The 12,841-nt window shown below is 58.7% G+C and overlaps 1 protein-coding gene across 9 annotated transcripts in view; it reads right to left on the bottom strand.

The window, feature by feature from the left end:
* Positions 1-12,841, bottom strand: part of ANK1 (ankyrin 1) — a 40,488-nt gene that overhangs the window by 14,226 nt on the left and 13,421 nt on the right. For 5 of the 9 annotated variants that reach the window (XR_012832625.1, XM_075736860.1, XM_075736858.1 and 2 more), the window contains exons 3-25: positions 11,205-11,303; positions 10,028-10,126; positions 9,247-9,345; positions 8,970-9,155; positions 8,733-8,831; positions 8,045-8,143; positions 7,597-7,695; positions 6,944-7,141; positions 6,762-6,860; positions 6,287-6,385; positions 5,934-6,032; positions 5,546-5,743; positions 5,273-5,371; positions 5,085-5,183; positions 3,772-3,969; positions 3,449-3,547; positions 2,961-3,059; positions 2,541-2,639; positions 2,344-2,436; positions 2,072-2,144; positions 1,651-1,674; positions 645-747; positions 219-366 (exon numbers count right to left, since the gene is read on the bottom strand). Coding sequence is in view for 7 of the 9 variants with exons in the window: in XM_075736860.1 (XP_075592975.1) it covers positions 219-366; positions 645-747; positions 1,651-1,674; positions 2,072-2,144; positions 2,344-2,436; positions 2,541-2,639; positions 2,961-3,059; positions 3,449-3,547; positions 3,772-3,969; positions 5,085-5,183; positions 5,273-5,371; positions 5,546-5,743; positions 5,934-6,032; positions 6,287-6,385; positions 6,762-6,860; positions 6,944-7,141; positions 7,597-7,695; positions 8,045-8,143; positions 8,733-8,831; positions 8,970-9,155; positions 9,247-9,345; positions 10,028-10,126; positions 11,205-11,303 (2,607 nt within the window). In the remaining 2 variants the exon portion in view is untranslated. Of the gene's footprint in view, positions 1-218; positions 367-644; positions 748-1,650; positions 1,675-2,071; positions 2,145-2,343; positions 2,437-2,540; positions 2,640-2,960; positions 3,060-3,448; positions 3,548-3,771; positions 3,970-5,084; positions 5,184-5,272; positions 5,372-5,545; positions 5,744-5,933; positions 6,033-6,286; positions 6,386-6,761; positions 6,861-6,943; positions 7,142-7,596; positions 7,696-8,044; positions 8,144-8,732; positions 8,832-8,969; positions 9,156-9,246; positions 9,346-10,027; positions 10,127-11,204; positions 11,304-12,482; positions 12,532-12,841 lie in introns of those variants that run through there. The other 4 variants (XR_012832626.1, XM_075736862.1, XM_075736861.1 and 1 more) reach the window with 2 other exon arrangements.

Raw genomic sequence — 12,841 nt, 5'->3', positions numbered from 1 at the left:
CTGTGTATGGCAAGGAAGAGCCCCCATGGGCACAGGGTCCTCTTTGGGGGTGCTGAGCCTGTCCACTCCTCCACAGGCTCACAACCCTCCCTGGACAGTCCCCTACCACTGGGTCCCTCCCAACCACCCACCCCACGTTTTGGCTTTGTGGTGATGGGGTGGCTCCCCCCAGCAGGGAATGCCTGGGGGTCCCGTGGCAGGCTGTGTCTCATGCTCACCTCCTGTGGGGACACCGAGGGTGCATGCAGCAGGCTGACTTGCTCAGCTTCTGTCTCCACAGGTCCTACCTGCTCAGTCTCCTCCGCTCTGGTCACCACAGTCTCAGGTGGGATGCAGGGAACCTGCAGGACAGCTGGAGACTCCACCCTGCCAGGAGAGGGCAGTGACAGCTACTGAAGTGGCAAGCCTGGGACCCTCAGCCCCCAGCCATCCCCAGGGATGCTAGACAAAGGCAAACTCAACAGCAGACCCATGTCCTGGTGCAGGAACAACACCGACTAGCTTTGCCTGCTATGCTAGCTGGTGGGGGCTCAGTGATCCATTCCTTGCCCAGAGCTGACCCTGCCCCGCTGGCATCTCAGCCCAGCACCAGGCTGGCCCTGTGCCCTGTAAGCACTCCCTCCCCACCATCCAGTGCCTCTTACGTTTGCTCCAGCGTCGCCGTGGCCACAAATTCCAACACCTCCCTCTTGCCTTCTTGGTCCCTGGGACTGGGAGTCCTGGGCTTTGGTGCAATCAGCTCCTCCTCTGAAACCGAGAGCTGGCTCAGCATGCAGAGAAGCAGAAGGACAAGGGAGCACAGATGTCCAGCCCTTGCCCCCATCCCTCCTCAGGGCTGGAACCAGGGCTCATCTCTGCTCCCACTGTTAGCCACACACACTCGTCCCCTGGGTCTCAGCCAGCCATGGGACAGCTTTGGCCTCTGCCAGATGGGGTGTGCTGGCAGGGGCAAGGCCTGTGCTACAGGTCAGTGGGACAGGAGCTACGGTAGCTGTCAGGAGCCTTGGCTGCCAGCTGACCCCTTTCCCACAGCACCAAGCACAGAGCAGAGCCTGCTGGGGACACTGGGGACAGGAGTGTAGGCAGGGCTGGAGATACAGGAAGGATATCCTAACACTGCCAAGTTCATCTGTGCACCCCTCTTGGAGCCACAGTCCCAGCCAGCACTGCCTGCTGGCCCAATTAACACCTGCTAAGGAGTTGACCAGGGTCCAGCTCTCGCCAATGCCCTGTGGGAGGGGGTCCAGCACCTGCCCAAAACAGGGAGAGAGCCCCAGCGATGAGGAGGGGACCATAGCAGCACAGAGACTCTCGAGCACTCGAGTTCATCCCTGCCTTGGCCAGGATGGCACGGGGCGGTTCTGGAGGGGCACGGGAGTTTGTCACAGAACCAGGCTCTTCTGCCTACCAGGGACGGGGCCTGGGGCCAACAGGGAGCCAGGGCTCCCCCCAGCAGGGCGACGGCCCCACTCATGCAGTCACACCACAGCAAGCAGCACGGACACAGATGGGCAGGGCAGGATGGCAGGGCTTGCGCTGGATAGCACCAGCCCAGCAGCAAGGCTCAGCAGATGGATATGGCGTGCGGATGGTTAGTGGCCATGGGGTGAAATGGGCCATTGAGCTGGGGCAGAGGGACACATTTCATACCCATTACTGTGACATGAGCAGTGCCTGCAAAGTAAGAAGAGGCAAAGGTGAGGTCTTAGTGGGAGGGAGCAGGAGCGGACCAGCTGCAGCCAGGCTGGGAGCTGGTACCACCCCGTGGAGCAGGGCATGGTGGGGGGGCTCTGTACGCCCAAGGGCTCTGCACGCTGTCCCTGGGGCACGGGACCATGGAGAGGTCCAGGCATATCCCTCCTGCATAGTGCAGGGAAGAACTCAAGCCAGGAGATGCCACCCTAGGAGTCTGGTGGGCTCCCCTCGTCCTCTCCGCAAGACCACTGTGGGGCCACACAGCTCCCCCACCCTGGCCAACAGGAATGCCAGCGCCCGTCCCAGGCACTGTTGCCTGCCACACTGGCCCAGCTAGCAGATCTACAGGTGGTGTGACCCAGCTCCATCCCCTCACCTTCATCTTCTGACACGTCCAGAATCTCGTCTACAGTCTCCGGGAAGCTCATGCGGTGCTTATCACCAACTGACTGTGGGAGCAGAGCGGAGTCAGAGGAGGCCAGCCCTCTGCTGCGCAGCCACCTGCAGCCCCCTCCTCATGCCTCAGCTAGGCACCCAGCTGTCAGTGCTGGCCCTGCCTGCCCAGCTGCGCTCAGCAGACCTTTGCCTGGCTGCTCCCAGCCCCAGCCCTTCTCCACAGGGTCTTGGTCCCAGTCCCCAGAGGCTCACCGGGATGTCCGTTTCCTCTGTGACGATCTTGAGGACATCTGTGACAGAAATGTAGCCGAGTCGCTTTGCGATGGCCAGGGGAGTGGTGCCGTTCTGTGCAAGGAGGAAGGACTGGGTCAGCAGCAGCCACAGGGAAGCCCAGGCAGGCGCCCAAGCTTGCCATGGGGCGAGGATGTGCAGACGAGCACTATACTCACTGTGCTGATCTCATTGGGAGAGGCACCGTGCTTCAGCAGCAGTGTCACAACGTCTGTGTGGCCCTGCTGTGCCGCTTGGTGCAGAGGGGTGTAGCCCAGCTGCAGGGGAGGATAGAGGGTGCTGCCATCAGTTCTGGGAGTCTGCTGCCCCAGAAACGTCCCCAAGCCTCACACTGTGCTTCATGCCTAGAGCACGAGGGCAGCTCCCTCCTTTCCAGGATAAGCAAAGGGCTCTGCAGAACCTTGCACTTGCCCGGGGCTGTAGCTAGACTACAGCAGCTTCCAGCCATGGAGACAGGAGGGCTTGGAGCAATGTGGGGGAGCGAAGTGGAAGCAGGGAGGGAGATTAAGCCTTCCCCATCAACCTGCATGCCCTTGCCCAGGGCAGAAGGGTCCCTGGAGCACAGGACATCTCTGTACCTTAGTCTTGGCATTGACATCAGCCTGGTGCTGCAGCAAAAACTTCACCAGCTTGATGTTCCCGTAGTGGCTGGCCACGTGCAGCGGCGTATAGCCCATCTGAAAGACAAGATGTGGTCTCAGCCTGCCCTCAACAGTCCTTCCTGCCCTTCTGGCTTGGGTATGCTCATCCCATGGGGAAGCCCCCATGGATGAAGGATGGGGCACGTGTGCTGCCTGAGAGCCCAGGACCAGGGCAGAGGGCACACTGCAGACCACACCATGTTGTGCCTGGAGGGGACAGGGGTGAGCTGCGGGAGCAGGCAAGAATCATCCCTCCAGGGAGGTGGGGGAGGAAGAGTCCCCAAGACACAGACAAGATGGAAAGGACGTCTGTGAGACGGTAAACTCTTGCACAAAGAAAAATGAAAGCAATGCTCCTCCCAGAGCAGGCTAGAGGTAGTTCCCTCACGTTTTTCACCATAGCCATAGTCAAAGCACTACTTTACCCTGGTTGTTGCATCCACTGTGACTCCGTGTTTCACCAGAACATCAGCAACCTGCACATGCCCCTCTTGGGCCACGAGATGGAGAGGAGTCAGGCCACTCTGCAAACAGAGGAGGTCTCAGTACAGTGACAATGCCATCACTGCAGCTCTACCAGCAGAGACTCGAAGTCAGGTCTCCAACCTGGCAAACTGACTCTGTGCTGTTGGCTAGCACACTGCTGCCCCAGTACAGGGAGGCACTGGGGCCTGGACTACCACCTTGTCTGCTACTCCCTGCTGGGGTGTTCACTTCCAGCCTGGCAGGATGCACCAGGACAACATACCTTGTTGCCTAGGTTGCCGTTGGCTTGTTTGGAGAAAAGCAGTGCCACCATGTCCGCATGCCCCTCCTGGGAAGCCAGGTGTAGGGGGGTGACTCCCTGCACAGATTCCGCATTTGCAGAAGCCCCGTACTGCAGCAAGCTGCTGGCCACCTCCATCTGGTTCTGTTTGGCAGCAATGTGCAGGGGGGTGTACCCGTTCTGCAGGAAGAGAGAGTCATTGCAGTGCTCATGCAGACCAGCAGGGACAGAAGGTACCACCTTCCCTCTCCAGGCCAGGTCTGCCCTTCCGAGTTGCCTCCAGAGCTCAGGGATGCAGGCTCACACTCGAACCATCTCCCTGACAGCAACTAGCCCTGACATTGAGGCCAAATCCCGCTCTTCCAGCCAAGTCAACACAGGGGTTTCAAAGACCATCTGCTTCAGGTCTGACTGATAACGGCTGATATCCCGTCCTGGAGTTTTTCTCACATGAATTGCTACAGCAGTATTCAGCCACCTGGAGCTGTGAGAGGTCAGGGCAGACAGACACTTCCTAGAATAAGTCTGGCTGAGGCGTGGAGCAAAACTCACAATATGCAGGATTAGTACTCAGGCAAAGACTGCAGAGCCTTGAGCACTGCCTTTGCTGCCGCTGCAGAAGCAAAGCAGCTGGCAGACACCCTCTGCCCAGGGTGACGCGCAGGCTGTCAGTGACGCAGAACAACAGGGGATTGGCGCTGGTACCGGCTGCTCCCGATGCCTGCCTAGCAAGTCCGCCGGTAGCCTGCGCAGGGGGAGAGGGGAGTGCCAGATGGGGAGGGCCGGCACCAGCAGCCACTTGTCCGTTCTGAGGATGCAGCTACTGCAAACAACGGGGAAACTGAGGCTGCTGGTCTACTCTTTGGGGAGACATTCCCTGTGCTCAGGCAGAGCGGGGCGACTCTCACGAGCTCGTGTGTTTTCTGACTCACTGCTTCCCAGCTGCATGCAAACATTTGCGTGTGGTTTCCCAAACTGCCAGACTGCAGTGCTGCTCGGCAGGGTTTGCTATGGAAACACGTGCCCAAGCAACAGCCACAATGCTGCCAGCAGGGACTATCCCTGACATAGCCTGTCTGCTGGGACAGGATGACTGCCAGCACCCCTGCCTGCCCCACACGCTGGTGCAAGGGACAGGCAGGCACAAGCAGCAGACATGGAGAGTGGATGGTGGTGATCGGGTCCTTGTACGCTCCCTGAGTGTCAGGGTTGAGGAGCAATGCCGGCCCCAGGCTGACATGTATTGGACACATGACACGTCCCCACATCCCCAGGGACACCCAGACCGGCCTTACCCAGGCTGAGCTGTGTGGGGAGCTCCCCTTGGGAAGCAGCAGCTTGACGATCTCCAGGTTGTTGTGGTGCACAGCCACATGCAGTGGGGTCAGGCCATTCTGGGGAGGGGGAGAGGGCACAGACAGGTGAGACAGAGCCTCTCGCGGTACCACAACACTCTTCCCACTGCCACAGGAGCAGCACTCACCTTCCCTGCTGCATTGGGGTGAGCGTCACGTGCCAGCAGCAGCTCTGCCACATCCACCTTCCCGTACTTGGCTGCAACGTGGAGAGGGGTAAATCCTTTCTGAGGAGAAAGGCAGCCCATCACAGGGTGCACAGGAATGAGAAGAGCACTGGCACACATGCAGAAGGGATGCTGCGGCACAGGAGGAGGTTGCCCCTCCTGTGACAGGGACACTGAGCCGCCAGCCTGCCCAGCCGGGTCATGCCTTCAGTGGCAGTGGCCACAGCAGCCTACCTTGGTCATGCAGGTCTGTGAAGCCCCCTTCTCCAGCAGGGCCAGCGCCGTGTCCACGTGCCCCTCTCTGGCGGTGATGTGCAGGGGCGTGTGCCCCGCTGTTGTGGCCAGGTTGGGGTTGGCATTGTTCTCCAGCAGGAGTCTGACCATGCTGGTGTGGCCGATGCGTGCAGCACAGTGCAGCGGAGTCTGGTCATCCTGCGAGGGAGGCAGAGACGCTATTTTGGCAGACCTGGACCAGTCCCTTGCTTGCCATGCTGAAGGGGCCCCGGCCCTGCTCCTGCTGTTGCACAGCCCCTGACAAGCCAGGCTCTTGGCAGGCAAGAGTGAAGAAACCGGCACCAGCTGCTCCCAGAGCTGGACTATCACGCGTGTTCTCTGTACCTACCTTGGCCTTGGCATTGGCTTTGGCTTTGTTCTGCAGCAGGTACTTTGCCACATCTGTGTGCCCGGCTCTGGCTGCCATGTGTAGAGGCGTCTCCACTTTCTGCACCAAGGACAGGATAAAGTGGTGAGGTCACAGGAGGGGATATGCCTTCCTGCCATCATTCCTCTGGTCTGAGCACAGGAGAGCAGTGCCCACAACCTTTTGTGGCCCATACCAATTCCTCCTGCCAGCACAAAGCAGGGGGCACCAAGGATTGCTCAGGAGAGTGGAGAGAGCAGGACTCGGGAAACCCCCACCTCCTGCTGGACCCCACCATGCTGAGTTCCCACAGCCCCAGCCAGAGTGGGACTCACCACATTGGACACATTAGGAGAGGCTCCACGCTGCAGCAGGGTCTTGACGATGGGCAGGTGCCCCATGAAGGCAGCCACATGCAGGGGGGTCAGGCCAGACTGTGGAGAGAAAGGGGTCAGGAGCCAAGATGGGGGGCTGATGGCCTTGCCAACATCTCTTCCTGCCCCCTCCCTGGGGCACGCTCCAGCACAGAGGCAAACTCTGGGTCCCCAGTCTGGCACCAGCACCCTGGCAGGTGAGCTGAGGGGAACATGAAGAGCTGCTGCCTCCCCTGCAGTTCCCCTTTCCTGTAGGGAGCAGGCTGTAGGGGGATGCTGCCAGGCTCAACAGGTCCTGAGCTGCAAAGAGCTCTAAGCCACAATGAAGAAGGTGCCTGGGGACCAGCAGAGCCATCGGGGCCATCATCCCCTGCAGCGCTGCCTGCTCTGCACAGCCAGTAGCAGGAGAGCTGGGGCTGGGCTGCAGCCCACCTACCTCCGTGACGGCATCGATGGAGGCACCCGTCTTCAGCAGTAGTTCCATCACCCGGATGTGATTCTTCTTGCAGGCAATATGGAGGGGTGTGAAGCCATTCTGCAGACGGACAGACGGACAGTCATTTGTGGGAACACTCTCCCTCTCCCCTGCCCCAGCCCTGCCTGCCCCTCCTCACTCACCAGGGCTCGGGAGTTGGGCTTGGCCCCCTTCTCCACCAGAAGCTTGGCTACTCGGTGGTGCCCACAGTGCGCAGCCACGTGCAGTGGTGTTAGGTGGTCCAGGGTGATGTCGTCGATCTCGGCGCTGTACTGCAGGAGCAGGCGCACGCAGTCCAGGTGGTCACCCTGCGCTGCCATGTGGATCGGCGACAAGCCATTCTGCGACCGCAGAGTGAGACCTTAGGGCTGGGCCAGGAAGGGGACCAGGCACCCCACCTAGCCCCTGCCTCACTCCCCTGGCCACAGCTCTGGCGCAGAAGAGATGGCATGTTCCCCAGGGTGCTACCAGAGTGGAGCCCCGAAATCCCTCACTGAGACTTACAGGGGAGCAATGCTGAGCAGAGGGCAGGGCCTGAAGAGCTGCTGCCGTGGGGCAGGTTGTTCCCAGGCCATCCCCTTCTCAGGGCTGGTCCCTTTGAAGTATGCAGCCCTCAGGCAAAGGGCTCCAGCAAGAGCCAAGAAGGAGGTCAGGAAGCTCCTTACCCTTTGGCAGGTCAAAACCTCAGCCCCAGCCCAGCCACTGGTGGCATCCAGTAACTGTGTACAGCTTCTTACCCCCCTGTGCTGCCCTGGGACCTGGCACCAAGCACAGCCCCAGAGAGTCCCATGGGTACCTTGGTTTTTGCTTGAATAGGAGCCCCGTGGTCCAGCAGGATCTCTGCAATTCGCACGTGCCCATTGCGAGCTGCACAGTGGAGAGGGGTCAGCTCATCCTGGGGAGAGAGAAGGGTTCAAGGGCTCAGCATGGGCAAGGAAGGGCAGGGCTCCCCTCTGGCAGGCAGGAGAGTAGCAGGGACTTTGGACTCGTTTGCAAAGTAAGGCAAAACTGAGCCTGCCCTCAGCCCCCAGGGTACACCCACTGTGGCCATGCAGCCTCCTCTCACGTCTATGTGCACCAGTGAAAAACCTGGTCCGCCCCACCAGGGACCTTCCCTCACACTCCCAGCAAGATGCTCACAGGGTATGCACCGGGCAGCGCAGCACGGCAGTGCTCCCTGGACACAAGGAGCTCGGGGAGGGAGACGGCCCGTGTACTTGCTGGTGATTCAGAAGCAGTCTCACCTTGGTCCTTGTCTCTATCTGGGCCCCGCGGTCCAGCAGCAGCCGTACCATGATGATGTTGCCCCGGCGGGAGGCTATGTGCAGGGGGGTGATCCCGTTCTGACAGAAGGAACGGCAGTCTGTTAGATGGAGCAACCCCTCCTCTTTCTCCTGAGGGGCTGCAAGGAGGCACGGGGGCAAACGAAGGATAGAGGGCAGGGGAGAGCTAAATCCCTGCCCAGGGACAGTGCAGGGGAACAGCTTGTTTCACAGGACTGGGAGAGAGGGTGAGCACCTGCTCCTGCCTGCAGCTAAAGGCTGTGGACAGAAGCTGCACAGAGCTCGCAGGAAAGCGCCAGCTCACGGATTTAGCTGCGCCCATGGGACTGGAAGAGGCATGCCAGCTGCAGGGACTATAAGCTCTGCCCTGCAGTGACAGCACCAGCTTTCCCTCAGCTTAGACACAAGGTCCCAAGAGCTTTCCAGGGATGCATGGCTGCATCCAACAGAGGGGAGACAGTAGAAAATGCCCACAGCGGTTATTAATGGTAACTCCCCAGACATGCACCAGTGCGCTACCTTCTGCATGGTCCCACCTCACCAGCGTACCCTGGCAGCTGCTGCTGCACCTACATGGAAAGGAGGCACAGCATCCTCCTCTGGTGTCGGAGCAGTGTCAGTCCCAGCACTCTTCCCACTTTGCACTCACCTGGGGTGTGAAGTTGACGCTGGCTCCACGGTTCAGCAGTAATTGGGCCACACTGAGATTCTCGTAGTGGGCTGCAATGTGCAAGGGGGTAAATCCAGTCTAGGGGAAAGAAGGAGGGATCAGCCCAGCCAGACACATGCTCCCTGCTGAAAGGATGGATAAATACAGCATACCAAGCTGCTATTCTCCCTGGGGATGTGGGAAAACTCCCAGAGACAGGATGGGAAAGCCACACACCTTGGAGAGGACATCAGCATTGGGGTCATTCTGCAGAAGCACGGCAGCCGTGCGAGTGTCATCGTTGCGGGCTGCAATGTGCAGGGCAGGCAGACGGACCTTACCCTTTGTCCCATAATTGATAAGGTGAGCAACCACATTCTCATGCCCTTGCTGCAGAGCCACAGCTAGTGGCGTGAAGCCGTCCTGCCAAGGAGAAGCAGGTGAGAGGGGGAGAGCCGAGGAGCCACAGCAGCCCCAACAAGCAGGCCCCTAGAGTCCTCCACAAGGATCTCACCTCTGTGGCTACATTCTGGTTGGCTCCATTTTCCAGCAAGAATTTGACAACTTCCAGGTGGTTTTCCTGCGCTGCCATGTAGAGGGGTGTGAAGCCTTTCTGCAAACACAGGGCCATGCACATCAACACAACTCTTCCTCAAGTTTCTCAAGCCCCTTGCAGACCTACACCCCATCAACGTCCACACCCTCAGCTCATTAAACTGGGGCAAAAGCATACACAGCGTGGGTGGGGAAAAAGGAAAAAACTGGCAGTGGTGGAGCAATCATAGAGAGCTGGAGCCCAAGGGTCCCCACATCCAGAAAGAACCATGGGATGCTTCACAACAGTCAACCCAGGAGACACTGCCTTCCACTACTCTCCCTTGCTTCAGGGATGTTTCTCCCATCAGGCAAAAGCTGAAGAGCTTACAGCCGCACCAGGCCCAAGAAAGAGAGAATGAAGCAGGGCTACAGAGGTTGCTGGAGACCTCATGGCTGTGCCAGGGACACATTGGTCATGAGTCCTCCAGCATGAGTTCAGCATGCTTGTGTGTGCTGCCATGGCTTCTCTCAGCAGAGGGACCATGCTGGTCTCCCCATATCCCTCAAGACTCCCTCCACACCACTCACACGCTCATCTTCTTTCAGAAGTCTGGCGGAGCAGTCCTTGCCCCTGAACAGGACTAGAGAGAAACTGTAAAGGGCTCCTGAAGTGCCCATGCTGGGCACAGTTCCCACCACGAGGACACCACCACCGTGCATGCTGGGTGCTTTTCCCACCCCAGCCCAGGTCACTCTACCTGTGACTGCGCATTGACGTTGGCCCCGTAGTTCACCAGTTCCCGGACCACATCCTGTTGTCCAGCCAGGGCAGCAATGTGCAGGGCCGTGTTTCCTTTCTGAAAGACACCACAGGGCAGCGCTCAGGGGCCGGAGCAGCCCAGGATGCCAGGGAAAGATGGGCCTGACGTGTGCTAACACACGCGCAAACAGAGCTGCTGGCCAGGGGACGCCTGTGGGGCCATGCAGCCCTTGCTCCATGGCCCATCCCTGCTATACCAGGAACAGCTAGCCTTCACATTTGCTGGCCAGGAAAGAGAGTGATTTCATCTTTCCCATGAAGTTACTGGCAGCAAAAAGCTGCGTGCATTGTCAGGCTCTGTGTATCTCCAGCACGGAGAGATGAGGAGGGGAGGGAGGATGAGGGAGCTGAGCTGGCAGTCTTCAGGCAAAACTGCAGCGTGTACCCTGGTAGCCAAGGCATCCCAGCAGAGCTAAGGGACGATAAGCAGGCTAGAAAACGCAGACACAGGCTCTTCCGGCTTGTGCCTTTGGGTGGTGTGGCAGAATGCCAGACTCTGCTCTGCACCCCGAGCCCTGCCAGAGCACCGGGGAGGTGGCAAGGCAGGCCCCCTCCTGCTCTCACAGCCCTTCAGATGGTGCTGGAGGCTGCTCATTTGTCAGCCCTGCTTGTTTGCGTTGTTGTCTTGCTCGTCAGCGAGCAAGAACCACACCCCACTGTGGTGATGCAGGGAGAGAATGACATGTTATTTACGGAGCACCAGAGCTCTCCAGGCTTGCAACAATGGTACCAAGGCCATCTCGGTGTTGCAGCACACAGGGGCTGCCCCTTGGCAGCGAGGGCTGACCTGAGCCGGCAGCCAGCGCTGGGAAGAGATGCGAGTAAAGACAGCACTAGCACGTGTTGCAGCTTCTGTTACTCCCCTCTTGAGCTCACGGTGGTCCCCATGACCCCCACGGGGGAGAGGGAGGGGTGGAGGTGCCCAGCACAGCTTTAACTGCGCTGAAATCAGAGCCCGGTCCTCAGGCCCCAGCCCGGCAGCACTGCCACCAGCACAGCCTTTCCAGGGGCGACAGCAAACAACGTGATTCACTGCTCAGCTAGTGCTGGTGTGTCTGGCAGCAACGGCAGGGTGCGGAGTTGTGACGAACGTGACCGGACTCCCTTGTCCTCACCTTGGTCGTTGTCTCCAAAACGATCTCCTTGTGCAGCAGCTCCACCACCATTTTGACGTGGCCCTCCTTGGAGGCCAGGTGCAAGGCGTTCAGCCCATTCTGGAGGGAGCAAAGGTAGGAGAGGGCATTAGTCATCTGCTGGGGCTCTCCAGGGAACCCCCTACTCTGAGCTCCTGTGCAGACACAACTGTGGGCACTTGGCCCACACTGGAGAAGGTCCAGGCTGGTGGGAGCAGGAGCTGTTGCTTTGCCCTCGAGACCTGTGCTGGCACGACAGCCGTGTTTAGCTCCATGCTGCCAGGGCAACTACGCGCGGCTGAACGCTGAGTTGCTGACTAATGCTGGACGTTTCTCTGTGAGCAAAACATGCAGCCCCCGTAGACGATTTCCCATGGATGGGTGGCACTACAGCTCAGTGTGTGTGTGTTTGGTGCCACAGGCACTGTTTCAGTCCTCCCTGCTCGCGACGCACCCCTGATGTCAACTCCTGTCTTTGCTCAAGTGACTTTCCTTGGGGTGCCCCTCCCCGTGATCGCCTGCTCGCAGTCAGGCTTTTCAAACCTAAAGCACGGACCTGAGCTTTGTGTACGGCCCAGAGTGAGGATGCACCAGAGCTGCTGTGTAAGCGCACATACAAACCTTAAACTTCTACCATTTACACAGACAGAAATGCAGTGACAAGCTCTGCCTGGGACAATGACTTTACTGAGCAGCAGCCAAATTTAATTCACTACAGTTCAGGAGCTTCCAGTCCAGCGGCTGGCTTTTTCTTGGCCTTGCAGATTGCCCACCAACAGCCCCGTCCTGCAACCCATGCTCAGCAGAGGCTCGACTTTGCTCCCTGAGAGTTTAGCTGCAGCAAAGGGTGCAGAGATGATGTTGGCTGTGCCACTGCTAAGCTCTGCCAGTTCCAGAAAGCTCCCAAACAACTGAAGCGGCTTCTCGGGAACATCTCTGCGTGTGCCTCAGTTTAGCTCACCTTTTCCTACACATGGAACCTGAGCACTAGGAGCAAAGGGCTGGCCGGTGCCCTTTTAGCATCCCTGGGCCATCAGAAGGAAGCGTCAAGCCAGTCAGCACCCTAGAGGCTGCTAAGACAGCTCCTGCTCCATTATTTCTGACACTCTTCCGTTTCCCAGATGTGAACAAAAGGGCTGGGATATTTGCTGGCAAAGAGGTTAAATACTTGCAGGCAATTTCAGATGTCACTTTTTCCCCCGCAATGCAAACCTCCCTTGTCCCTCACTTCTCCCAGCTGGATGCACTATGTTTACTCACCCCTACGCAATGCTGTCACGTGGCAGAGAGCCGCCAGCTCCCTGGGAGCACACAGTCCTGCCCAAGTACTCCACCTCCCAACCATCTGTTTCAGCTTCTGTAGAGTACTGGAAGGTCACTTCACAGAATTGCTTCATCCCCACCTGAATTATAGGTAGGGGAGCAGAAAATGCCTGGGGAGGCTCCAGTTCCAGCCCTCAACACTCCAGTTAAACTTAAAACATCTTCTAAGAGTGTTATCATACTGGAAAAAGGTTTTCCACCCTCTCTCACTCAAAGAACCAGCTATCCAGGATCATAGTCAGAGAGTCACAGATTCTTGTGCTCAACTCTGATGACAGCATGAAGAGCAAAAACCT

The sequence above is a fragment of the Balearica regulorum genome, chromosome 27 (genome assembly GCF_011004875.1).
Source record: "Balearica regulorum gibbericeps isolate bBalReg1 chromosome 27, bBalReg1.pri, whole genome shotgun sequence".
NCBI lineage: Eukaryota > Metazoa > Chordata > Aves > Gruiformes > Gruidae > Balearica > Balearica regulorum.
Note: the sequence above shows the minus strand (reverse complement) of the source record. Positions and strands in the feature narration are given on the sequence as shown.